This window comes from Parasteatoda tepidariorum, chromosome 11 (genome assembly GCF_982258835.1).
Source record: "Parasteatoda tepidariorum strain Cologne lab strain chromosome 11, Ptep-v5.0, whole genome shotgun sequence".
In the NCBI taxonomy this organism is placed as follows: Eukaryota; Metazoa; Arthropoda; class Arachnida; order Araneae; family Theridiidae; genus Parasteatoda; species Parasteatoda tepidariorum.
Genome location: NC_141765.1, coordinates 27,241,446 through 27,267,567, shown reverse-complemented (window position 1 = coordinate 27,267,567; position 26,122 = coordinate 27,241,446). Strand labels below are relative to the sequence as shown.

The 26,122-nt window shown below is 28.4% G+C and overlaps 1 protein-coding gene across 1 annotated transcript in view; it reads right to left on the bottom strand.

The window, feature by feature from the left end:
* Positions 1–26,122, bottom strand: part of LOC107442360 (uncharacterized) — a 70,096-nt gene that overhangs the window by 20,851 nt on the left and 23,123 nt on the right. Inside the window, exons 2-6 of the mRNA XM_016055910.4 lie at positions 21,422–21,487; positions 17,706–19,260; positions 12,883–13,091; positions 11,761–11,912; positions 6,450–6,619 (exon numbers count right to left, since the gene is read on the bottom strand). Of these exons, the coding sequence (XP_015911396.2) occupies positions 6,450–6,619; positions 11,761–11,912; positions 12,883–13,091; positions 17,706–19,260; positions 21,422–21,463 (2,128 nt within the window). The 5' untranslated portion in view covers positions 21,464–21,487. The remainder of the gene's footprint in view (positions 1–6,449; positions 6,620–11,760; positions 11,913–12,882; positions 13,092–17,705; positions 19,261–21,421; positions 21,488–26,122) is intronic.

The following is a 26,122-nucleotide window of genomic DNA, read 5'->3' as shown; positions in this document are numbered from 1 at the left end:
TGGATTGCGTGCAAGGGTGCCATTATACAGGATTCCCCTCACGGCGGATCATCGACGGCTGCGTCGGCAGTGGGCTCTTGAGCACAGAGACTGGCGAGCTGATTGGCACCAAGTTGTCTTTTCAGATGAATCACGCTTCAATTTGTGGACCCATGATGGCCGTGTTCGTGTTAGACGTTATGCCGGTCAACGCTGCCTTCCTGAGTGTATTATTGAACGACATAGTGGTCGAACACCCGGAGTTATGGTCTGGGGTGCGATTTCGTATCATGGACGATCCAATTTGATACGAATTGAGGGTAATCTCAATAGCAACAGATACGTCCGTGAAGTGCTACAGCCCGAAGTCGTTCCTTTCCTTCAAGGCATCCCTGGAGCTATCTTTCAGCAGGATAATGCACGCCCACATGTTGCGCGGACTGTTAGAGACTTCTGTTCAGCACAACGCATGCAACTTCTTCCTTGGCCTGCTTATTCGCCGGATATGTCGCCTATTGAGCACGTGTGGGATATGGTTGGTCGGCGTCTCACTCGTGATCCGCGTCCTGCAGTTTCCAAAGACGAACTTTGGTTGCGCATACAAGCGATATGGAATTCTCTTCCTCAAGCAGATATTCAACATCTGTTTGACTCCATGCCACGTCGTATAGCAGCACTTATTGCAGCGCGTGGTGGCTGCACCAAATACTGATTTCGGACGCTTACTTTGTTTCTTTTGTTTTGAAAATTTCATCATTTATTTGTATCAGTACAAGTCGTTTCTGCATTAAATTTCATTTGATTCTGATGATTCTTTCATGGTGTTGCATTTTCTACAAACAGCAGTTTAGTTATATAATCCTTTATCTCATAAATTGAGGAAAATCACCATCAGAGGCTAATTAATCTTTCGACTCTCAAATAAATAAATATTTTTTACTATTATAAAAATTTTCAAAGATTTATATGCATTTTAGATCATTTTTAGTGCATGACTTAAACCCACCCTCATTGTTAAAAATTTTAAATACACGCTGAAGAGATGTTACTAAAAATGAGCAATTTTTTTTTCTTAAAACAGATTTTAATGTGTTCTGGACGATTGTAATGTAAAATTCCATGATAAATGAATTTATATGATAAATAAAATTACGTGATAAATAAAATTCTATGATATAATAACTTAAATGTGCTAAACTTTTTTAAAATATTTTTTGGATATAGCAATCTAGCAACAATAAGGGTAAAAAATTTGCTTTTATCATCAAATTACCCTGCATGACCTTATTTCTCAATATTTTCCATTGTTTACAGACCACAAAATATAAATTCAGACATAAATGGTTTTGCACATAATTTAAAATTTATTTTTATTATAAATAACATATTCCAATACTTTGTAAAATTTTTATGAAATTCGAATTAAGAAAACCGTTGAAATACTGAAACTATAATCTATACAAATGATTAAATAAAATTTGATACTTAATTCTTATATTTGCTTAGCTGTTAAAAAATACCAAGTTTTTTTCCGAACATTCTCTGTAAATTTGACGGTATAAAACTGCTTAGTTAACAAAACGGTTTTTAACTGCTTTTCAACCTAATCATAAACGCATTAAAACCATCAGTTCAAATTCTAGCTTTTGTTATTTAATTTTGTTTACCGTACGATAACTTAATATTTTCTTGATTTATTTTAAGATTATTTTTTATTCTTTGCTCTTAATTTCCTGCAATTATTTAGTGTTTTTTTTTTTTTTTTTGCATCGCATAAATAAAACTGTGATTATTAGTTTTCTTTAGATATAACTTTTTGATAAGTTGCAAATAGCAACAAGGTGGGTCACTTAAGTTTTTAACGCTTTGATACTTAAATATTATTTGAATGTATAAGACTTTTGAGTATATAAGACTTTTAAAGTAAAAACAATCTCTGACTTTTCTTCTTATTAAAACGTTTGAGCTGCCGTGCCTCAGGGGGTAGAGCGCTCGCCTACCCCCAAAGAGGGGATCAAGATTCGAATCCCGGCGATGCCTAATCGATACGAATTCTACTCCCGGCTTGCACCTACCGCGGTATCTGTTACGAGTACAGATTTACTACATAATTTTTACAGAGTAAACTTGTTCCCACCAGGTAAAATTCTATTGTAACTTCAGATTTAATTTGTAATTTTTACAGAAAAAACTTATTTTGGTATTTTAAAAAACCATTTAGACTTCTAGTTTTCTTCCTAATTTTTACGAAACAGACTTGTTCTTGTATGATAAAAAAAAAAAAAAAAAAAAACCACTGAGGCTACAGATGTACTTCGTAAGCTTTACTGTTTTTCGCAACCAAACTGCCAGTTTAAATCCGTAACTTTTACGGGGTTTTTCTTAACAGAGTTTACATGCATTTGCACAATATTGATTTTCTAAAGAGTTATGCAATCAATTACTGAAGCAGTCTTTTGTAATCAATGAGTAAAAGAAACTAATGGGATCAAACAGAAAATTTCCCGTGAGTATATAAATAAAAAAGAATGCAAAAGTATATTTTAAAAAATGAATTAATGGTAGCTTTCAAGTCCAGAGGCACAAATATTTTATTTCACGACAGAATCTGAAAAACGGTGACGACAATGAACAAAGTGAAAGGACCTGTCAAGAATTTTAACAACACAATGCTTGTGCATTAATGATGTACTAAGCATTCAGGAAGTCAGGGATCAGTGTTGTTTCATCTATTGAATAAATTATGCAATTATATAGCAACATGAGATCTAATGTTATGTATGACATTGACCTATCAAAGCAATTTTCTCAGAGCTTATGATTCTTCACGGTGCCTAGCTTTTTTTTAACTCTTGTTCAACATCTTGCTAAATTCTTGAGAATCGCGTCTTAATAAAATGCCAGCTAATGCTAATTAGAAACAAAAAATATTGATGAAATTGTGATTTATTTTTGAGCCAGTCATCATTGAAAAAAATGTATTCTTCTTTTAAAATATTATCATGAAGCTTTTCCGATAATTTAAAGGTGCCTTGAAGATTTTTGGTTTAGAAGTGTAGATGCGACTTTGTCTTAGCGCAGTGATTCTCAACCTTTTTTTTTGTTGCGGCACACTTTTAACGATTTCGAAATTTGACGGCACACAATAAAAAAAATTAGATTAAAGGTTGTTTAATTACCTATTTTACACTGTGTTAAATAGTTTGCGATAATAATTTTGAATGTGAAATAAAATAATATGTACTACAAAAGCACATTTATTAAGGGATTAATGACAGTATTTATTAACAGTTATTTATTTTTTTGCTAGTTATTAACTGTTAGCTTTTTTTCTATAATTATTAACTGTTATTTTTTTGTGATTTCTTGTTAACTCGTTTTTTTGCTAATGATTAATTGTTAGCTTAATTTTTGTTAGTTATCCTCTGTTAATTTGTTTTTTATATATTTGTTTTTTTAGCTATCCTTTGTTAATTTGTTTATTAATTGCATAGCTTACTTTAATGATTAACTCTTACAACATTATTTAAAATTGTGTCATATACAATTTAAACACTTCCATCTTATTTTAAGATTGTCAGAGACAATACAATCGCCGACAAAAATGTTCACGCTGTTAAAGCGTGGAAAAATTATAGAAAGTATATATGCATGTATATATATACACTTTTCTTTAATTTAAACTTTACTCATAATTAAAAAAAAAAAGCATTATAAATTATATCATTTCTAATATTTGGCGGCACATTTTAAGAGTTCGGCGGCACACAAAAGTGCAGCGACACAGTGGTTGAGAATCAATGTCTTAGCGTCTGAGGGGCTTTTAGTTTCTGTTAGACCTCCTGTAAAATTATGAAAGTTTTTGAATGCAAATGAAAGTAGAAGGCTCAAGCATAAATGCAACCATTTTATTTTTTTTATTTTTTTTTTAAAACTTGATATTTTTCCCAGTTTCCCTTGATATTTTTCCCAGTTTCCCTTGATATTTTTCCAACTATATTCAAAAGAACGCATAATAATCCAGTAGGTTTTAATTATAACACAGTGAGTTTAATTTTGTAAAGATATTAATATTTCTAATATTGTAAAGGTATTTTATCGAACCCCAAACCTAATAAAATGTTCAGATGTTTATTAAGTAATAATTCTCTGATACGATCCTCTCATTTTTTATGATTATTATTTCGTCACGAAATCACGTGCTTTTTGACAAACTGTAAACTCTCAAACACTTGACGAAATTGCCTTCTCACTCAGTGTCATCTCAGTGCATTCTTAGATATCTTCAATGTTTGTATTAAAGGTTGAATATGTCAAACCTGTATGACAGGATGGTATGAGGGTTAGTGTTTCTGCTTGACAAACAGGTTTCCCGGATTAGATTTCCGGTGATGACTGCGTACTCGTGCTCGTTTTATGATTTGTTGCATTTCCTAATAAATTGTGAAATTGATGTGCTGCAATAAGTCTAAAATGTTCGGTCAGAGCGTTTTAAAAAAAGAAAAAAAACTGTTTTGTCACAATCGTTGAAATGTTCTCAGACTATTCGTTGAGCTAGTCTAGTCATTGTTCTTATTCAATCGGGCATTAAATATTTTTTTCAGACCTTCATTATTTCGTTTTCTTAAGAGAATTTGCATAACTTCAAATAGTTATTTGCTTCAGAAAAGAAAAATAGTTATAAAGTGCATGGGTTAAACCATCTAACCATGTAATTTGAGACGTTGTCAAGATTTCTTTATTTCCTTAGAACAGTAATATGGTATTTGTGATGTAGAAGTGTTGAAGGTTGTGAGAACTCCTTTTTATAGCTTTGGAAAAAAAATTGGGAGATTACCATCAACGAATATTATTTGAAGGTTAAAGTACGTTCAGTTTCAAATGATGCATTTTTAAAAAGCCATGTTTTTAAAATAATCATTAATAATTCCTTTCCATTTGGTATTCCAATTTTTGGCATTGTGAGATAATTTTCTTTTCTAATTGCCTAAATACCGTGAATTTGAGATTTGTTGACGTATAGCTGTAGTATAACCAACATTCCTCATCTTTGGTTAATGAAGTGTAAATCCAGAAAAAAACTCATTACCGAAATTTCGTTCAGCATTTCTTTATACTATTCTACATGAGGATTTAATTGCTCAATTCGATGTTGAAAGAGGTAAAATCGAGACTGCCGTGTACAGTACAGTGAATGACTATCATTAGTGTATTTTTGAAAAGTAAATGCAGATGATTAAATGCGTATTTAATATTTCCCCCCTCCATATACACCCTTTGTACGGTTGAGCTCAACTGCAAGGAATGAGGTCTCTTAAGATAGAAATTAAACACTCGATATCCGATTATTAGACCAAAAGATAATACGTATAAGCGATTGATTTCTTTTTTCACTTATGTTCACTGGTACATTGTTAGAATTTTCCTTTTAGAATTACGGTAAAATAACCGGCAAGAGTCTCTCCATCCAATCAACCGTAAATTTTACCGCAAGGAACATTTTTTTTACGTTTAGGGTTTTGAAACCGTCGATAACTAGTATGGTTAAAAAAAACATGAATAGAAAACTATACGGTGTTTTAACCATTTACTAGTAGCATGATTTTAAAACCGTAAAAAAGGAATTTAACCGGACATTGGAGCTACGCTTTTTATTAGGTAATGAGCATTGGAGTTAGGTTATGTTTTAATTGCGTTTTATCAAATGAACCGTGGAATGTGTGTTTAATTAGTTTATTTGATTGTTTCACATATCGTAAGAGCTGAGAAGTACTAGACTTTTCATGTTAAGTGGGTTTATGGTGCTGCCATCTATGCGTGAATGCGAGTATCTTTTTCTATTTGTCCAAGGTGACAAACTAGAGGGTGCAGAATGCTTGAAACTCTTCATGTATTGAAAGGAATGGAGGAAATATTGTGATGCCGACGTTGGCACTCGAACCATCATTCTATCGGTCATGAGATTAACAGATAAGCCTTTTCGGCTATAATATGCTTTAACAAACTGCAAGGAACTAAGCGGGTTCATTAGGTGGGCCTAGTTGGTGCGATAAAGTTCCGGTTGTTTAACGGTATTAGATGAAAGTGGTTAATAAACGGTTTTTCTCACAGTTAACAATTTAAATTCCATTTTATTTATGGATATTTGACTGCTTTGTTTAAATATGGTAAAATACATTTAAATAAATTGTTATTTAACCATTTTTTCCGAGAAATTTCTAGCAGTGTACTAACTAAACTCGCCTTTAACTTGATTAAGATTAAACATGTGCTTGAATTCTATTGGCGAAACAATTCTTTTCTCTCTCCCATTAAGTTATATTAGACTCTTAAAATATTAGTAAAACATGATTGGAATTCTATAACTTTTAATGAGCATGTTTTGAATTCGCTTCACAACAATGACAGCAAAAAATAAAAAATTTTGCCAAGGCATACATTTGTAAATTTCATAATAAATATTATGTTACCTGCTTCACTTTTCATATGAATGACTAAGGTAATATGGTCTCCTACATTCACGGGTCCAGTTATCCTTTGGCCAGTTGGTCCATATCCATATCGTATTTCCATATGACATTGTGGTGGAGGTAAAGTGAATACCACTGTATTCCCCGTTTTTTCTTGAAATGCACCACTTCTGTAAAGAGAAAAAAATGATCTGCTCACTTTAGAAATATTTTGCTCTTTAATTTATAACATCATAATTTTGTTAACAGAATTTACTGAATTGTTTCGTCATATGAAACAATTTGAAAACATGATAATATTAAAGTCTAAATATCAAGAACACTATTACTTCATAATCGCGTATGTACAATCGGCAAAAAAAAATAGTATGCTTAGAATAAAATTAGACTTAATGTATCGAGGATATAAATAAAATTTTGGCTACTTCAATTATTTGTATGTATCATCACCGCGATATTAAGTAGTAAAGCTGTACATTTCTTTTACTAATAGAGCTTGAACAATTTTTTTTTAAAGAAAATAGTATTTTTTTAATAGTTGAAATAGTTTTGAAATAGTTTTTGAAATACAGTACCGCTCAAAAGTATCAGTACACCTAGAAACTTATAAAAAAATGGCAAAATTCAAAGTGTCATAACTTCTTTAAAAATGATCAAAAATGCTTCTGCTTTAGCTCATTTTGAAGCTTAAAATCTCTACTTTTATGTATTCTAATTGTTTTTAATTAATATATTTTGCAACTATGTACAATTACACTCTAAACAATCATAGAAAATTGTATTAATTTTTTGTGAAGTTTGACGCGATGTACGGGCGCAAAGGGGTTAGATATTGTTAATTTTTATTATACCAATGAAAAATTTGGACTTTTAGCTTTCATTTAAAAAAAAATTCTAAAAAAACATGTTTTTTGACGAAGTTATTGCCAAATAAAAAAAAAAGTTTTTTTTCAGAATTTAATGATTTTTCAGCAATTATAATGAATTTCAGTGTAATTATAATATGATATGAAAATTTTTTAATTAAAATTTAATATTTCTTGATAATATTATTTCATAATTTATTATAACAATTTCAACTTTTTTTTTTGGAAAATATAATAATGAAATAAGAATCAACGTTTACAATTTAATATTTTGAAATTTATTTTTTCGTATTTTTCTCAGAAAAAATTTGAAAACAAAACTGTATGTAAAATCTTATAACTGTATCTCAGAAAAAATTCTAATTTTTTCTGAGAAAAATACGAAAAAATAAATTTCAAAATATTAAATTGTAAACGTTGATTCTTATTTCATTATTATATTTTCCAAAAAAAAAGTTAAAATTGTTATAATAAATTATGAAATAATATTATCGAGAAATATTAAATTTTAATTTATTTTAATTAAAAAATTTTCGTATAATATTATAATTACACTAAAATTCATTATAATTGCTGAAAAATCATTACATTCTGAAAAAAAACCTTTTTTTTTATTTGACAATAACTTCGTCAAAAAACATGTTTTTTTGGAATTTTTTCTTTTTAAATGAAAGCTACAATACCAAATTTTTCAATGGTATAATAAAAATTAACAATATCTAACCCCTTTGTGCCCGTACATCGCGTCAAACTTCACAGAAAATTAATACAATTTTCTATGATTGTTTAGAGTCTAATTGTACATAGTTGCAAAATATATTAATTAAAAACAATTAGATTACATAAAAGTAAAGATTTTAAGCTTCAAAATGAGCTAAAGCAGAAGCACTTTTGATCATTTTTAAAGAAGTTATGATACTTTGAATTTTGCCATTTTTTTATAAGTTTCTAGGTGTACTGATACTTTTGAGCGGTACTGTAGTTTTTTTTTTAAGAGAGCGAAAAAAAAAAATTTCTGTAAAACATTATGTCAAAAAGAATGTGAAGTACTCTTATTATAATGAAAATGGTGTATAAAGTTTGTTCCATCATCCTTAATAAATATTTTAAGAATCTTCAGAACCACATTTCCGTAAAATGTCTTGTCACTTCTTACAAATTAAGGAAAATTGAAAGTGCTATGGAATTTTCACAAAATACTATTAAATGACAAAATCTTAAACTTTTGATGTTCAATCCTTAAATATTTTAATTAATTAATTCGGAATATTAATAAATTTCAGAATCAAAAGCAACACCAAACTGCTTCGGAATATATATATATATATATATATATATATATATATATATATATATATATATATATATATATATATATATACGTTTTTTATTTTAATAGATTCTGATTCTTGACCTTCAAAATAACTGACGAAATGAGGTTTCTATAGTATTGCTTAGCCTTTTTAATCCGTTTATTTTTACGTACTTCCCTTTCTCTAGATGTAATGTTTTCGCAAGAATCTAAACATTTAAGATTAAGTGTAAAATATCGTTACCCAAGCAAAACTTCATGTAAAAAAGTAACTTACAATTACTAATTATTAAATAAATGAGAAATTTCATTAAATAAATTCGATGCAAATTAGAAATTTTATTAAATAAATTTGAAATTAAATTAAAAATTAATTTCTGTTTTGCATTTTTATATCATGTAGCTTTGCGTAATCTTAAATTTAAATCATAAAATTTTAAATGAAAAAATCGCAAAGTTTTCGAATATTTTTTTTAAAATTATCCCTTTAATGATAGGTCACAATTTTAATTTGTTTTTCCCCGGGAAATATTGTACGGGTTTATGTCAAGTTTTTTGTTTTGAAATTTATAGCAACATAACACAGCTATTGTTAAATTGAAATTTTTAAAAAATAGCAAATACTTATTGAAATTAATTTTTGCTCAAAATTATCTTTGTGTAACTAAAGTCTTAGAATTTCAATTTTTTTCCAGGTTTTTAATAAATTTTAATGCTTTTTTCTGAATACAGAAAAGTTTGTAAAGTGATGCTTATAAATTTTAATAAAAATACTAAAAAAGCGAAATATTTATACCCATATATTTAGACAAAAAAAACTTTTCAGTTTATTGAGTAGCTTTTTTTTTTATTAATTTTTTTTCAATAGTGATGAGAGAGGAAATAACCATTATTTTGGCGTGGAACAATTTCTCTGATCACGACTTTCTTTTCGAACCACGCCTACATTACTGCCGGTATCTGTACAGCACTTTTAAGAGTACCTTGAAAATCTAATGCAGCTCGTCTAAGATAACATATACCCGTTTATGTCAAAAATTGCTTGCGAGAAAATGTTTGCGATACAACAATTTGAAAAAAAAATCTGTCATGACTAATCTAACTACAGCACTTTCGAATTTATAATAATTACGAAATGAAGATCCAAAAAAAGAAGAAAAAAAAGAAATGCGTAAGGAAAACGGAAAAAAGTTCACTGCTTATCAACACAATATCAAATAAATACGAATTTGAGATAATGTTAAGATTATCCCTTGTAAGATTAGGGTTCTAACAATGCATTTTAAATTTTTTATATTTACAAGATTGGAAGAACAGAAAAAAATTGGCAATAACAAATATTTTTTAACATGAGAAATTTAAAACGGATTCTCTTTTTTTTTGCTTAAATTTTAATTTAAAAAGACTTTTTCGCATTAAAATTTATTAACACATGTCATTTTATCCAAGATTCCTTATTTTCAGACCTTATTTACTCAGTCCCTTATGAAAAGAGGATATCGTTTTTCTTTTTATTGAACATCATGTTTTCAATCTTTTATAAATTGGTTCATAATATTCTTAATAATTAATCAGTCTGTTATACGCTATTAAAATATGAAAATTTTGATAAAATTGTTAATTGGAAAAAACTTATATTGTCTTAGTATATAAATTTTGCAATAGGTATTGCTTAAGTATTAAAATTAACTATACTTTATAATAACAGAAAAAATAATTTAATAACGGGGAACGGGCGTAACAGGGAAAATTATTTTGTGGTTCATGAGTCTGTGCTTCATTAGTCTGTTCTACTTGTTATGGCTCCTTTGATTATATATGTAATATAAATTTTATTTCGAAAAAAAGTAAATCTTTTAAAAAACCTTAAAACTTTTACAAAATATGGATTAAAAATTTATAAATCAGTGATTAAAAACATTCTTATTATCGATGTAAATGAAATTTAGAAAATTACAAAAGGAGATAGTTACATTTATTACCTTTACATCACTTCAGTTGCAGTTTTATACAGAATATAGGCGTCTGATAAAATAGCACCATGCAGTATAACTTAAAGTTTTTTGAATAGCAGTTTTCAAGATCAAGTCAGAAAGCATTGCTGCCTTACTCCTTCGACAATGTCAAATTTTCATTGTAATTGTCATTACTTATTATTTTTAATCTTTTTATTAAATAATGGTCAAAAAGATTGAAAAATATGTGAATTTTACATCAATTTCAAGTAAATTATTTTTAATGACATCATGGGAAGAAAATCAATCGACTTATTGTTGATAAATAAAAATGGAAAATCAGACTTTCGGAAATGTTCTAACTGTTCTGATATTTCGTTCATTGAAATTTTAAAACTATCTTACTATTCAATTTTTTTGCCGTTATAAACTAAACTAATAAAAAGAAATATTGATATTTTTTTCTATGGAATTATCGATGTATAAACGAGTTTTATAATTGTGTGCTCATAAAAATTTCCAAGGCCGGGCGAAATACACAAAAAGTGAAAGTAACATTTAAGGGGCTCGATTTTTGACCTCTTGGCAAAACTACTAAGACTTGATTTCTTTTTTCTTAACTTAGCCATTTACATCTTTTTACAGACTAGGTGTGACAAAAAAAAAGTGAAAAAAAATGTGTGAATTTTCAGAAAAAATGTGTAGTGTCTGATTCTGTAATTTAATAAATAGTCAGCACTTATTAATTCGTATAGTTGAAGCTTACTGTTTGAAGCATTTAGATTGCAACTTAGTTTAAAAATCTGGCCGTTAGAAAAAATGTTATTATTGGTGATATTTTCTTATCACTACGAAATACATACTAACACATAACAATTACAGTGAAATATAATTATTTCGCTTAAAAGTCAATATGTCTTATCTACATATATCTTAAGGTATAAGCAATCTAGAATTTCATTATTTCAAGCTGAACTGTTTTTTTAATAACCATTTATGTTCAAAAATTAAAGAAAAAATATATAATAGAAAAAAATATAATATTCCACTTATAACGATTATTGGTATATTTTTAACACTTTTACATAAATTTCAATTTAAAGTCCTTAGATGTCTTGAAAATGATAAAGGTTATTTTAAGTGTTCTCTAGTGTTTGAAATATATAATAAATACTTACTCGACGTTCATCATTGGAAAAGTTACTGTTTTCCAAAAGTCATAACCATATTCGCATGTAACTCTGAAGTGTTCATCAATATCTTCCTCAATTACAGGATTATATTGAACAGTTAAAGTGTTCACTAAATACTGGGCTCGAACGTGTCTACCCTATACAAATAAGTAAATATATGATAATAAGTAAATATATAATAATAAGTAAATATATAATGATAAGTAAATATATAGTAATAACTAAATATATAATAATAAGTAAATATATATAAAATAAATATTTATACGTGACGCAAATGAATGTGACACGAATGAATGCATCATAAAACTGAACTAGTGAAGTTATATAAAGTTAGATATTGGTAAAGTTGTGTGGCAAGGACAGTTCTGAAACCATATTTCTGGTTTGTAAAAACCAAATATACGGTAATTAAACTATTTAATTTTGTAATTATTACGTTCATATAGCAACGGTTTACCAGAAATTTTGGTTTTCAAATTTACAGTTCTTATTTCCACTCATTTAGTAAAATATACAAAACCGAAAAGCGTCCCTTCTCCTTATTCGAGGCTCATTTCTTGGCCATTTTTTATGCCCACTGTATCTCAGCTGTCCTGATATAACCAGACCTCTTGCCTCACTAAAAGCAAAGTATCAGAGCCCATTTCGAAATTTTTTCATTGTGTTGTACTGATCCAGTCAATAAAATGCTTTTAAATCAACTCAACTACATTTCCCCCCGGATATCTGGAAGCTGAAAGTAGATATATGGAATATATAATATGATGATACCTATAATTTACACTACATTAGGTTCTGAAATTAAATTATTTTTTGCCATTGTATTAAGATTTAAAAAATTTTGATATTCGAGCAACCATATATTTAAGGCCTTTTCTTTTCTTAAATCTGTAAGTTATGCCTAGTTGGATTAAACGGTTTAGGTCCCAACCCTTTTCACTTTTATTAAATTTTCTTCAAATCCATAAATTAGATAATAGAAATTCAATTTCCAACAAATCCTAATCAACAAATTGATAGTTTTAAAATCTTCATTTTAGAAAATTTTCATACTTTAAACTTAGCTATAAATACACTGTATATTGTTTTTAGAAGTAAAATTACCTCGCTTGATGGATCTGACACATCCTGTTGGCCAAGAGTGCCACAACGATTCAGTCGGATGATAAACTCGTATTGATTTCTACCAGAACCATTAACATAACTACAAGAAGAATCTTGAGCATATCCAGAGCTGTAAATTAATCCATCAAATGTTCCATTGAACCGAACTGTCACTTTCATGTAACTATCAAAGCAATCAGCTTTTACATCTGTGAAGAAAAAAAATTATAAATTAATTATAGATTTTTATATAATTTTAATATGAAGATCAAAAGGGAAGAACAGTTTATGTCCATTTTTTACTAAAATGACGATTGGATCACTATCTGTTGCCTTTTGAGGATTACCAAGTTTTGACAAATCAAGAATTAGAAAAATCAGTTATGCCTGAGATTTAAAGATGAGTCGTGTTTGGGAAAAACGGTTCCTGTCCACGCGTAGACAAGAAGAACTAAGAAAATGCACAGTAAACATTTTTAGATAACCTTAACACCAAAAAATGGTGGCAACAGTACACCAACATCTTTTACAATGTAGTTACTAGTTTCTCGCATGCGCGAGTAATTTCTCTGAATTGCTTAAAGTGAAAGTCGAAGCACTAGGAATTGCCACCCATTGTGAATGCTGGAACAAGATTCACTTGATTTATGAAGACACCTATCAAAGACGCAGTTTATCTCTAATAGGTGGAACGAAACTGTCAAATTGTCTCAGTCTCAATGATTAACTTCTTTATGGATGCTTAAAAATTGTTCTTTTGTAACTGGAATGTGATTACCGTTAAGGGATAATATGTTTAGTAATGATCAATTAATGATTCTGATGATGACTGACGGTCAATTTTGGAGCTCCTTGCTGTTTATCGCTTATAGATTACTTATCAATTATGTTAGGGTGAAGTGAATGGTTGGATGTATTTCACAGTAGATGATCAATTAAAGTCATTCCAAGATAGAGATGAAAAAGCGAAAATTTGACTAAAATCCACATTGTAATGAAATTCATGCTAGATACGGGTGATCATTGTTCGGAAATCGCTGTTTAGAAGGTTCACCATATAGTAAATTCTATGGAAGATGTTCAGTTCAGTAAAAATATTATCATTTTTGAGGATATGCTGTTGTTTAGAGGAGACCATTAAAGTAGATTTGACTATATTATGAAAATTGAATGCGATAAATTTTTTTATGTAAGCATTTCACTTTTTAAACCTATAAAATGTTTAAAAAAAAGTGGGTACAACACAAATCAAATTTCTAATAGGTGAAGATATTTTAACTGTTGAATATATTTAAACTCTAAGTGAGAAAATTGTTAGAACTGAATTGATTAAACTGTATTAAACAATTGTGTTCAATTAACTTTTTTTTCTTTTTTTTTTTTTTTGCAAGCATTACATTTTTGAAGCCTATAAAAAGGGAAAAAAAATAGAAATATAATTGTGAGGACGTCTCATAACTCGAGTAAGACTTCTAATAAGTGAGAATATTCCAATATTTAAACATATTTTAATTTAAGAAATACACGTTTTTAATGTTTTATTATTTTTTTACGAAACTAAAATAACTTTACAGTGTTAATTAAAAAACTGAGAAAGCCAGGTAAAATTATCAATTTCTAAACCAGGAATTGGTCTTTATATAAAATTTGAACAGGTCTTTAAAAGATTAGCATGCATTGTTCAAGACTAAGAATGCTAAAAGAGTTGGCAGTTGATGAAATATTAAATATAAAGGGTGTAACAAAAATAACAACTCATTTCATGGAATAAGTAAACGAACATTTTTTTTCTGTTTTACAACTTTTCTGTGATTTTCTGACCGAACGAGGCACCTCCAGATTTTACTCACACTCTATGCGATTATTTTAAACAAATCAATGCATAGAGCAAGGTAGTATGACGAGATACTTTAGTTATGCGTACCTAGATTCACTACTTTCATGCCTTGGGATATTTTTTATTTTAAAATCCCTTGTGTGCTTAGTCAAGTTAATATCTTCTAAAATACTCAAGGGATGGATCATTGCTTCTTTTGTAAAATCGGATACCAGTTTCGTGTCTGTGTTGAACGTTGCGACTCCATAGTTATATTAAGGGATGCCATGTCTAACTACAATATGAACTGTAGTAGACCTGTGATTGTGTTTGTGGAAATAAAGTTCCTTTTCCTTAAAAAAGTAGTTGTTTTTTAAACACCCAGTATAAAGTTGTTGGCATACAGACATCCATTAGAAACAAACAGGCATTCATTACATTTTCGAAGAGAAAAAAAGGTTATGAGTCAAACGGGATAAAGTTCATCCTAGGTTTTGAATGATCACTTTTTTCAAAAATTGTAACTGATATTTTTCGCTGTTTAAAGATTAAAAGCAATCCTACTTTTTTTAAAAAGAGATACTATAGTTTGAAAATCAATTATTATAAGGTTATCACTTATTATAAAGCATAAAACTTAACAGTTTTATTAAAAAAATCATATTAAGGATAGTTATTTCTCAGGAACTATTTGCAGGATTTATATTACATATTTTGGATTTAGACATTTAAAACTACGTAGTTAAACATAACACAAACAAATGTGTACATAAAAATTAAAAGTATAAATCACACACACATATTTTTTTTATTAAATTGAATAATATTAAATAATTATAAACAAAAACTTTCCTTGAAATTATTTTTGGTTAGAGAGTTTTAAGAATTTAAATAATTTGTTTTCCTGCTTTAGAATCCCTTTCATTGAATTATGACGAGGCACGTAAAAATTAAAAAACTATATTAATTAGCTTTAGTAATTTTTGATCTCTTAGCTATAGAATATTAAATAAAATAATAAATATACATTAAAAATAATTTTTACGTGGAATTATCCTTGTCTAAACATGTAAAAAAATTTCAATTCACTTAAAAATTTCTAGAAATGTGGCAAAATACGCAAAAAGTGAAATTAGTATTGAGAGATCCAAACTTTCGAAAACTCTCTTGCCTTTACTTATGAGATCAAATTTTCTAGATTACAACTCCTCCCCATGTTTTGAAGGTTGAAATTCCGAATCCCTCCCCAAACAAAAAATAAGAATATGATTTTTCAGAGAAAGTATGTTTTTGTGTATGATTTCATAACTTAAAGTAGCGCCTAGACTAACTAATTAACCTGTTTGAGACCACACCCTCGAACCATTAAGGGGTCCTAGCATGTGAAAATCCGAATATTAGATCAAAAGTTATTTGGAGTGTCCACCTTTTTTGCGCACAATACATGAACTTAAAAAAAGTACTTTTTGTAACTGATTTTAGAACTTCAGTTATTATTCTATCATTTTAGGAGAAGCACCAGCTTATTTTGTATCATATCGTAATCTTAAAGCTATCATTTAAGTGGAATAGTCGTAGCTGTTCAGCCGGCCGAAGACTCCCCGTGTTGTAAATGGTGACTGATGCACGTTAAATCTGTCGAGTCTCAAAGTCATCCATGTTCCCATAACAAATCAATACCTCTGGGGTAATAATTCAGGTAATAATTCTGGCACCAATAATTCAGGTCAAAATTACGATCTGTGGATGAATGAATGGATGCATGAATGGATCCACCCTACAAACGGGTGTGACGTATGAGGGTGGCAGAAGTCGAATTCTTGGCCATAGATGGCACCACTGGAAAACAAGGACAATCGCACCCCCTCTGCCTTAATTACATACGTCAACAACAACAACAGTCATAGCGGTTTTCTAAAAAAGGCCTTTTTCTTAAGTAAATTTATGATTCCGTTGACAAATAAAAACATGATGATTTATTTTCCCTTCATTCTGTATATTTAAGCTAAACTTAAAATATATTTAGTTAACGAAATAAATTATTTTTAATTAACGAGTGTGTTTTTAATAATATAATCCTTCTCTTAGAATACATCTATAAAGTACGGACTCTTTCGATTTTTATTCAATTTAATAAAGTTAAGCAGAATGTACATTATTCATGTAGCTTTTGCTGCATGTAGCTTTTTTTTAATATGAAATTAAAAGAGTCCATAAATAGTATAAATTATTTTAAAAGCCGGGTTTACCATTTTATAATCATAATGTAAAACTATAATTTTAAAAAAAATATCCCGTTTGAAACGAAAATTCCGTTAGTTATCCTCATGTTGTTAATTAGCAAGTAAATCGGGGGGAAACTAAATAAGTTACCGAATTTAGTAGAAAGAAAAACTTTGGTTTTAGGAAAACCCCATTTAAAGTCTGAAAATGCTATTTTCATCGTTTAAGTTACTTGAAAAATGTTCTCGAATATTTTTATCCTGCTAAATATAATAAAATAAAATATTTTTTTTAAAACATAAAAAGTTTCAAATAGTTTCCACCCTAACATAGATTTTTATGTTCGATACTATTGGGACATCTTTATAATTAGCTAACTGTTTTTAACATTTTTAGCTTATTTCAAATTTTTCTTTCTTGTGTTTGAACATCGTTATCTAACTAACCATTTTTATACTTGTTTCGTATGACCAACATTATTCAATTCTATTTCAACTTATACACGTTTAACTATAAATTTCAAAAAAGCAAAAGTTTTTCTGTAAATGAACTTAAAAAGCTCCACCACGATTAAGGCGTTTTTCTTTTTTTCTTCTCTTTAATGAAAATTAAAAAAAGCAAAAAAGTAGCCGTTCCTAAACATTATCACACGAGCAAATATCCTTAGTTTTTGCTTTCTCGTTACAACGAATTTCAACTAAATGAAATTTTATTTAATATTTTTTGAGTACTTTAGAAATAATTTTAAATGCATGAACGAGGAATTAAGGATTCTCATACTTACATTCAACTTTTGTTAAATTTCCATAATGTGTTACCAGTCCTGGTGAGAATAATTCCTCTGTATTATTATCAACCTCATCATTGCCCTGAAGTGGTTCCTTTAAAACATTATTTGGACTAGAAACATTTTGATGATTTATTGCAATTTCAGTTTTGTTTGGCACAAGCGAAACTGTATTATCAACAAAGTTTGGTCGGCTTGTAACTGTTGTATCGTTCTTTTCTGACAAATTAGTCGGTTCTTTATGATCTACATCATCTACTATAGTAAAATCATAATCTGCTCTAGAAATTTCACTATCATAGCTTAAGTCACTATTTGGGGCTAAACCACTTTTGTGAAGAAAACTGGCTTCATTCCATGAGGTGGATGGAGATTTAGAATAATCAGGTCTGTAGGGTTTTCCAAAACTTATCTGAGAATAGCTAGGGCGATTATAAGTTGGTCTGTATGGTCTTGAAGTCGGTGATTCTGTACTCACAAATGTCCTATTTTTGTATGATGGTCTTGAATACGTATAACTGGGCTTAAATGACAATAGGTGAAAATCTGGATCTGGTCTCGCTGGTCTTGTAAACTCAGCATCTTGTCTAATTACTGGTGTACGGTAATCAGGAGTAGGTCTGTAATACGGATATTGATGCAAAGGTGTGTCTGGTCTGTAAGGCCTAACAAGGTCGAGCTCAAGACGATCTGTATAACCAGGATCTGGTCGTGCTGGTCTTAATCTTCCTTCTGTCTGCGTACTTTGTAATTTTACAATTCTTTTAGGGTTTCTGTTTACTTCAATAGAATATATAGATTCCAATTCAGATGTAGAAAAATTTTCTTCATTTGAAGAGTCTGAAAGACTTTTTTTAAAGTTATTTGAAGCACGGGTCTCTGCAGATCCAGAGTAAAATGCATCTTTAACCATATCATCATCATGTCTATCAGTATTATAATTGCCTGTAGAGATTTTGATAGAATCTGATGATGGATGTGCAGATAAAACAGGTTCCTTGTTATATGCTTCTGATCCTTCAAAATCTACTGAAAATCTTTTGTTATTTTCAAGAGAAGTAAATGGCTCATTTTGTGACAGGATCTCTAAATCTGTTTCATTACCTTCCCTTTCATGTAAATCAAAATTCTGTTCTGTTGCTTCCTTTGATACATCTAAGTCATGACTATTATTATCAGTTTGTTCTGCATTATAAAACGCATTTTTGGTTGTAGCATTTGTGGTAGATTGTAAGTGAGCATTTGAGATGAAATCTGTCGTTGTAAATGTACTCGTATTAGTTATTACATTAGTTTCAGTGGAATTGACTACTTCCGTTGTCAAGTTTTTGAGGTTTTCCTGTTCTTCATTATGAGTCACTTTGGTTGAATTCTCATAGTCTTCTACACTAAAATATCGAAGTGTATTGGGTTCAATTACTGTAAAATTTTCTCCGTCTTTTTTAGATATACCAGAATTCAATGTCGTTCCAGTTTTAGCTTCTAATTCGAAAACGGTACGAGTTGTAACGATGGGTTCTTCAGAAAGAGTAGAGTTTCCATAAATCCCTTGCTGTAAATAAAAATTGTAAAATTATACAATTGCACTAAAAAAATCTGTCGAGCCAAAGCCGCAGATTAAATCTAATAATCACTTTAAAAAACGTTTTAGAAGTGATAAATTTCTGATTCTGTTTCAAATGGGTAATTTTATAAAAAAACTTAAAATTGTAATTTTTGATGTTATTGTATAATGCTAGAATTTTATTTTTCTTTATTTTTAAAACTTTTCTGTTAATAGTAATTTTTTAGAAATCATTTGAACATGTTAAATTAAAGGAATAAAAGTGAAAAGTGAAAGTGAAGTAAAATGGGATAAATAATGACTTAATTTTTATAATTGGTGGTGTAAAATTTTTTAAACTATTAAGGAAGTAGCTATAATTTATTCACAGTTTTGTTCAATTTCAATGGAAACTTAAAGGCAGTTAAAATAAACCATATTTCCAATGAAATAAAATCAGATGTTAAAGTAAAAACCTCTGATTTTCTTCTGATTCAAATTGGCACAATAAAGTTTGCGACAAATTTGAGTAAGACATTATGCTAGATTAAACATATTTCTTTATAAGCAAGCATATTAATGGTGATTCATAGAGTGCATTTGTATATTTTCAATATTAAAACTAAATTTTTCTCTCCAGAAAATAAAAAGTAAGAATATATTAATTATTGATATTACACATCAAATTAAATGCATTATATTAAATAGCAAACAAATTAAAGAATTAATTTATAAATATTAAAATTTGATTATACGTTATTAAAATAGTAATTTTTTCTCAAAGCGCTTTAAATTTCCTTGCTTGGAAGCTAACTGTGATTCTAAAACATTTCACTAAATTATTACGAAATAGTTTTCGAAAACAACTTAGAAATTTTTTTATTTTTTCTATAGCAGCGCATCTGTTTTCAATAAAACGGAGCCACAAGTGTTACTTGATTAAAAATTTCAGAAATATGCAAATTGGAAATGGGCTCTTAAAAGTAGGCTCCCATTTTCTAGACTTATCAGACGTGAATAAAAAGAAAAAGTGATTTGAAATCTGAATGGTAAAGTTGTTAAGCGAAAATGGAAAAACAAAGGTGAGAAATAAAACTTGAAAAACCAAAGTAGTTGAGAGAAAAAAAAAGATGTAAAGCAAAACTAGAAAAACCACAGTAACCGAGAAAGACAAATCAGGGTAAAATGCATTTCCACGTGCTATGGAGTATGGAGAGGTGGTTAGGAACTAATGTTGTTAATAAGAAAATCAGCATTCATATGAATAAAGAAAGATTCTAGGACACCAAGATGATCTGTTGCGATATATGCTGAGCTAATAAGTGGTTGCGTGCTATTTCAAGGGTAAAAAGGAATGAAATTTGTACTTACTTGTGTTTTACGTTCTTAGCTGTGCACTGTCAATTAAGTATAATCTTTGAGTTTTAATTTTACTTACCTTGTTAATATATTCCAAGTCTTAAAAACGTGTGATAAAAACTTAGAAATATGGAGGTAATAAATACAGTATAATTCTCGAATGGAATGAATAGAATAAATTAAAAATAATTGCATAATCATTGATACTTAATTTAAAAGTTTACTATTTTCAGAAACTATTTTATTTTCTATTTTTTGCTTCATTTGATTTTATAAAAAATATTTACGAAGAAAATATTTTAAAATTTAAAAACATGCAATTATGAGGATTCTAATTTTACTGAACATATATTTCCTTTTAAATAATAAATTTACCAAGGAAAGTGGGATTTAAACTATCACTTTCACTCAGAATTCCTTTGCACAAATGAAAACTCCAAATTTACTACATTTTTGACAATAATCACTGAAACAATCTTAAAAGTGCAATATTCATATACTGATTAACTTGGCTGAAAATTTTAATTTGTGATTATAAGATTTGTAAACATTTCAGCTAGTTATTTTCATCTTATTTTCAAGAACATTTTTGTTTTAGTTTTAAAAAAAAATTCATTATATTAGTCTAGAATTAAGTAAATTACGACAGTGAAACGAAAGCTCAAAACTCACTAAAAGAGTATTGTGATGTATCATTAAAAAAAGAGTTTAAATGCCAAATATATGACTATTTATAAGTATTGTGCATATAAACAGCCTTAATTAGCCTAATATGTATAATATATAACATGATTAAAATGTTTATATTTACAAAAAGAAGCAACAAGCATGTCCAAAGGATCCAATATTCCATATTTGGCCTTGAGTTTATAATGATCTAAAATGGAAAAAAAATTCTCAGTAAATTTTAAGAATCTATTTTAATAAAACGTGTGAAACAGAAATTACATTTGTATTATAATATCATTAGCGCTTCCAAGTCCGATTGGAGGAGACAGAATGGAAGAACAATTTTCCAGGACTTAAGTACTTTGATTGGAAAGAATTGCTCGACTGCTTAGTTTAAAACTTAATGTGAACAAAAATATAACTCGAATGATAAAATGAATAATATGGTAATTATTTAGAGTATAACTAAGTACAAAATTTATTTGATACATTAATTATCCCCACGGATAAAAAAATATGGTTAAAATCACTAGAATATGAAATTTGCGTGCGTCTGACTCTTTTGGATCACGAAAAAGCTCGACAATTTTTCCCGAAGCACTTAGATAATGATTTTGGTAAAAACAACGATGAAATATGGTTTTCTAATCTGTGATAAAATTTGATAAATGTGGTAAAATTATGGGAATTTCCTTATGACACCTTACAATCCATAAAAACCATTCATATGATTAAATTTACTTTTCAGTTTCGTATTTTTTATTAAATTTGTAGTAATAAGAATGGAAATGAAAAAATTTCTAAATAAATGGGAGGATATTTTCTTACTTAATAACTAAGAGCTTTTTTTTTCTTACATAAATGTGGGTAACAGTGATTGATGAGATCGGGGAGTGATTTTCGTTTTTGCGTTACGCGTTCGTTCATTTGATAATTTCTCATCGAGTTATTTGTAGTTATTTACACATAATTTGTATAGGCTATTACTTATAAGTCCAAAAGTTCAAGTTTACGTCCAATTCTTTACGGCAGGTAAAATTTTGAAAATCTCACCCACATTCACACCAAAGAATAAAAGACTAACAAAATCAAATTAAGTTTAGGTATTAAGCTAAATATACTTCTTTTTATAAATCAGTCGCAATCCCAAAAATGTTTAAACATAACATCACAAGAAAAAAATGGCTCCATAAAGGGTTAAATTAAGTGCCAAAATTTATTTAAATATAAAATGTAGTTTTAAAATAAAATACCTTTAATTTTAATCGTACGTAAAAAACCACAGGAGCGGAAAAATTACCAAATTAATTAACCATATACTTTCGTTTTATTACAATAATTATGTTTTTTTTAAATCAGAAATGTCAGTGCTATACAGTACGGTAATTTTGCACGATTTTTTCTTCCGTGTTGAATTCAGTAAAAAGTTTAATAAAATAACAGTCAAAAGTTTGCTCTTAGAAAAAATCCATCGAACATTTCAACAACTGATTCGGCAGCTCTACATATCATTAGTAGAAAGGAAACTAGACATTTTTACAAGCAGAAAGATGCTATTAAATATAGCTTGCATCAGTTGCTTCTAATTTAGCGCAAAATAATAAGCTCTGTTTCACTTGAGTAAAAGTAAAAATCAGCAAACTTTTAACATAATAACCTTTCTTGTTATTTTTACACTTTCTTAATCCCACGAGGGCACCGGAATAAGCCCCGACAATGTTTACAGATTAAAGAATTAGGTACTAATTATTTTTGTAAAAACTTCTATAATTAAAACAAGAACTACCGAAGTTGCGTTGACTACACTTAAGGTTTTGTCCCTTTTCGAAACTTATTTCTGTTATGTAACTATTTTAGGGAGTCTGTAGCTTTTTTTTCTCGGATATTTCTTAGTAACTGCACTGATTAGAGTCAAAAATACCAGAATATAATAAAATTTACTGCGGTTTTGGCTCTATAGGAACACCAAAAAGGATGGTAATATTTACCGAAGCACTTTGTTAATGATTTTGGTAAAATTAACATTAAAATATTGTTTTATGTGTGTTGAAACTTGGTAAATTTTTCAAAATTTGGTAATTTTATCATGACACCTTAAAGCATGGCATAAAAACCATTTATTCGGTTAAATTTACTTTTTAATTTTTGTATTTTTTTCTAAATGTGAGGTAATAGGAGCTATAATTTCGAAAACTAGAATTTCTGGCAAATCGTTACCATATGATTGGTTTAAATACCGTGTATTTTGGTTTCCTTACTAGAATTATCGTTTTTTTTAATCAGAAATGTATACCAGTAATTTTACTAGAATTTTTCTCTCCATGTGCTTTAACTAAAATTATATTTTTATCAGATAATATTGAGTTGTGATAATTAATTCTGAAAAATAATGTATTTTTTTTACTCAATTATTCAACAAATAAAATTAAGCTACGTTTTATTATAAAAATTTACCTAATTTTAGTTTTTATTTCAAGTTTAACAAAAAACTTTTCTGATTTTTTAATAAACAAAAATGTGTCAAAAAATTAAAAATATGTTTTAAAAATAAATTAATTTTTCTTATTAAATATTATCAATTGTTCAGCAATAATTTTATTTGACTTTTGCGTGATGAATTTCGCTTTACAAAACTGGTAACGCCTTCAACTGAAATCCCGAATGAGCAGTTTTAATTCAATATTATAAATCATAATAAATGCATGAACCAATTTCCTCATAAATTGAAACATATAATATGTTTAAATGAATTTTAATCTAGCACATATAGTAAATTATATATTATTCAAAATATTCAGAAACATAATATTAGCACTTCATAAATGCTGTTATATATCTCTTTCTGAATTTATATGATAACGCTTAAGAGTTAAGTTAATTAAATAGTGTAACATCATATGAAATAGAGCTTTTGAGCATATTCAGAGCCATAGTTTAAGCATATTACGCTCTATGATTATAAAATTTACAATGTTTGTAAATAATTAATTGATAATTGTCTCGGTTGTCTTTATTAATAGTGAGTAAATTCAAATACGCTAATTCCTAAACACGCCAAATTGAAAAAAAAACATTAATTTGTTCAACTTTCGTTATAAAAATTATTCATTTTTCGCGATTTCTCAATGTGTTTTTGTGTTTAAAACACATTGAAAAACATTGAAACAATAAATTAAGTTGCATTTGCTGTATTTGTCTCGTTTAAGTAGCAAGAATTTAAGTGTTTGCTTTCTTCTCTAATTTTTTTTTCAAACTGTTTCTCTTTCAACTTTTTCTTATCTACGAAGAAGCCACTCTTATTTATCGAAGAAGTTAGCGCACATTATCCAAAATCCCATCTTTGACAGATACATTTGCTACATCGGGTATGGAACTTTTTTTTCACATTCCTTATTTCAACTAGTAATATAGCCAGATGCAAGATACATGTAATGGATGTGTTACTAGAAGTAAAGGAACCTATAGATAAATAATTTATGCATGAATATGTTAAATTTTTTTGATGTTTGTATCATTTTTCTGATAACTTTTACCTACTTTTTACTTAATACAAATTTAATACATATGGCTTTGAACCATTAATAAAAACTTTCTGGATTTCAAACAATAGAGTTCAGATACAGTATTATTAAGAAGCTTTCATATAAGTTTTGCACTTTCCACTGAAAAAACAACTCTTTTTAATTTTTAAAAGGAATCCAGCAGATTTTATTCCTTAGTTATGTGCTTCGTTATGAAGATTAAGTAAGAAATGTGTTGTATGTAGTTTCTTTAACTTCAAAATTAGGCTTGAATAAGACCATATATTAGGTTTTAGACACGCTGTTGAGCTAATTCATACAAGGCTGTGAGGAAAGTTTTAACGAGAGATTAAAGAATCTGTAATGCATAACTCAACGTAATGTAAAAAAATAACATAAGGATCAATTTTAAAAAAATAGATTTTACTTAGTTAATCGGAGTATAAAAATGTAACGATTATTATAAACTCAGTATAAAATTAAATTTTTCTCAGTTAAGATTCAGTAATGAGTGAAAATAAAGGAAAACGCAATTTTTCTTTCGTAAAAGTGTTAAAATTTTTGTATTAAGCATTGAATCTTTAGTTAGTCATATTTCATCTTTTTAAAGTGTCCAACTAGTTTGAATACAGTACTGATTTATATTTGAGTTTATCGACAATTTCATTTATATTGAAACATTAGTAAAAAACATTCAATCATTTTTAATAAACCTCTGCTGCATTTAAATAACTGTTTTTAAATGTATAATTGTATAACTGCAAATGTATGAAACAAATTTAATTACAATTTCAATGCTTCGCTATTGCAGTTTTACAAAACGTTTAGCATTTGTAGATGAAAAAAATTAGTGCGATTTTTTTTAATTTTATATTTCCCTAATTACATTATACTCATTAGTTTTGAGAATGTTAATTTAAAGTCACGACATTTTTTTTGTTTTATCAAATTTCAAAATTGCGTTTATAATGTATTTAAAAATAATAAGTACGCATTAAAGGCTATTTTAATATCTCAACTATCTAACTCTTTCAAGCAGAATCTCGCCATATGTACTACTACTTTAGGCTAAAAAACATCATTATTCTCTTATTAAAGCTGCCGTGTTAGGAATAAAAGCAGTAGAAAGCTAATTTGAGAATCAAACAAAGAGAAAGTAAAAAGCACCACCGCTATAAAGTTGATATTACCTGAAAACAAATGTAACTTATCACCTTTTAAATGTGAGAGGCGAATATCCTCCGTATGTGGCTCTGCAAGTTCCAGAGAAAACATTTTATGTATTCACCGAGGTTAAAGGTTAATTATTTCACAGAATGTTT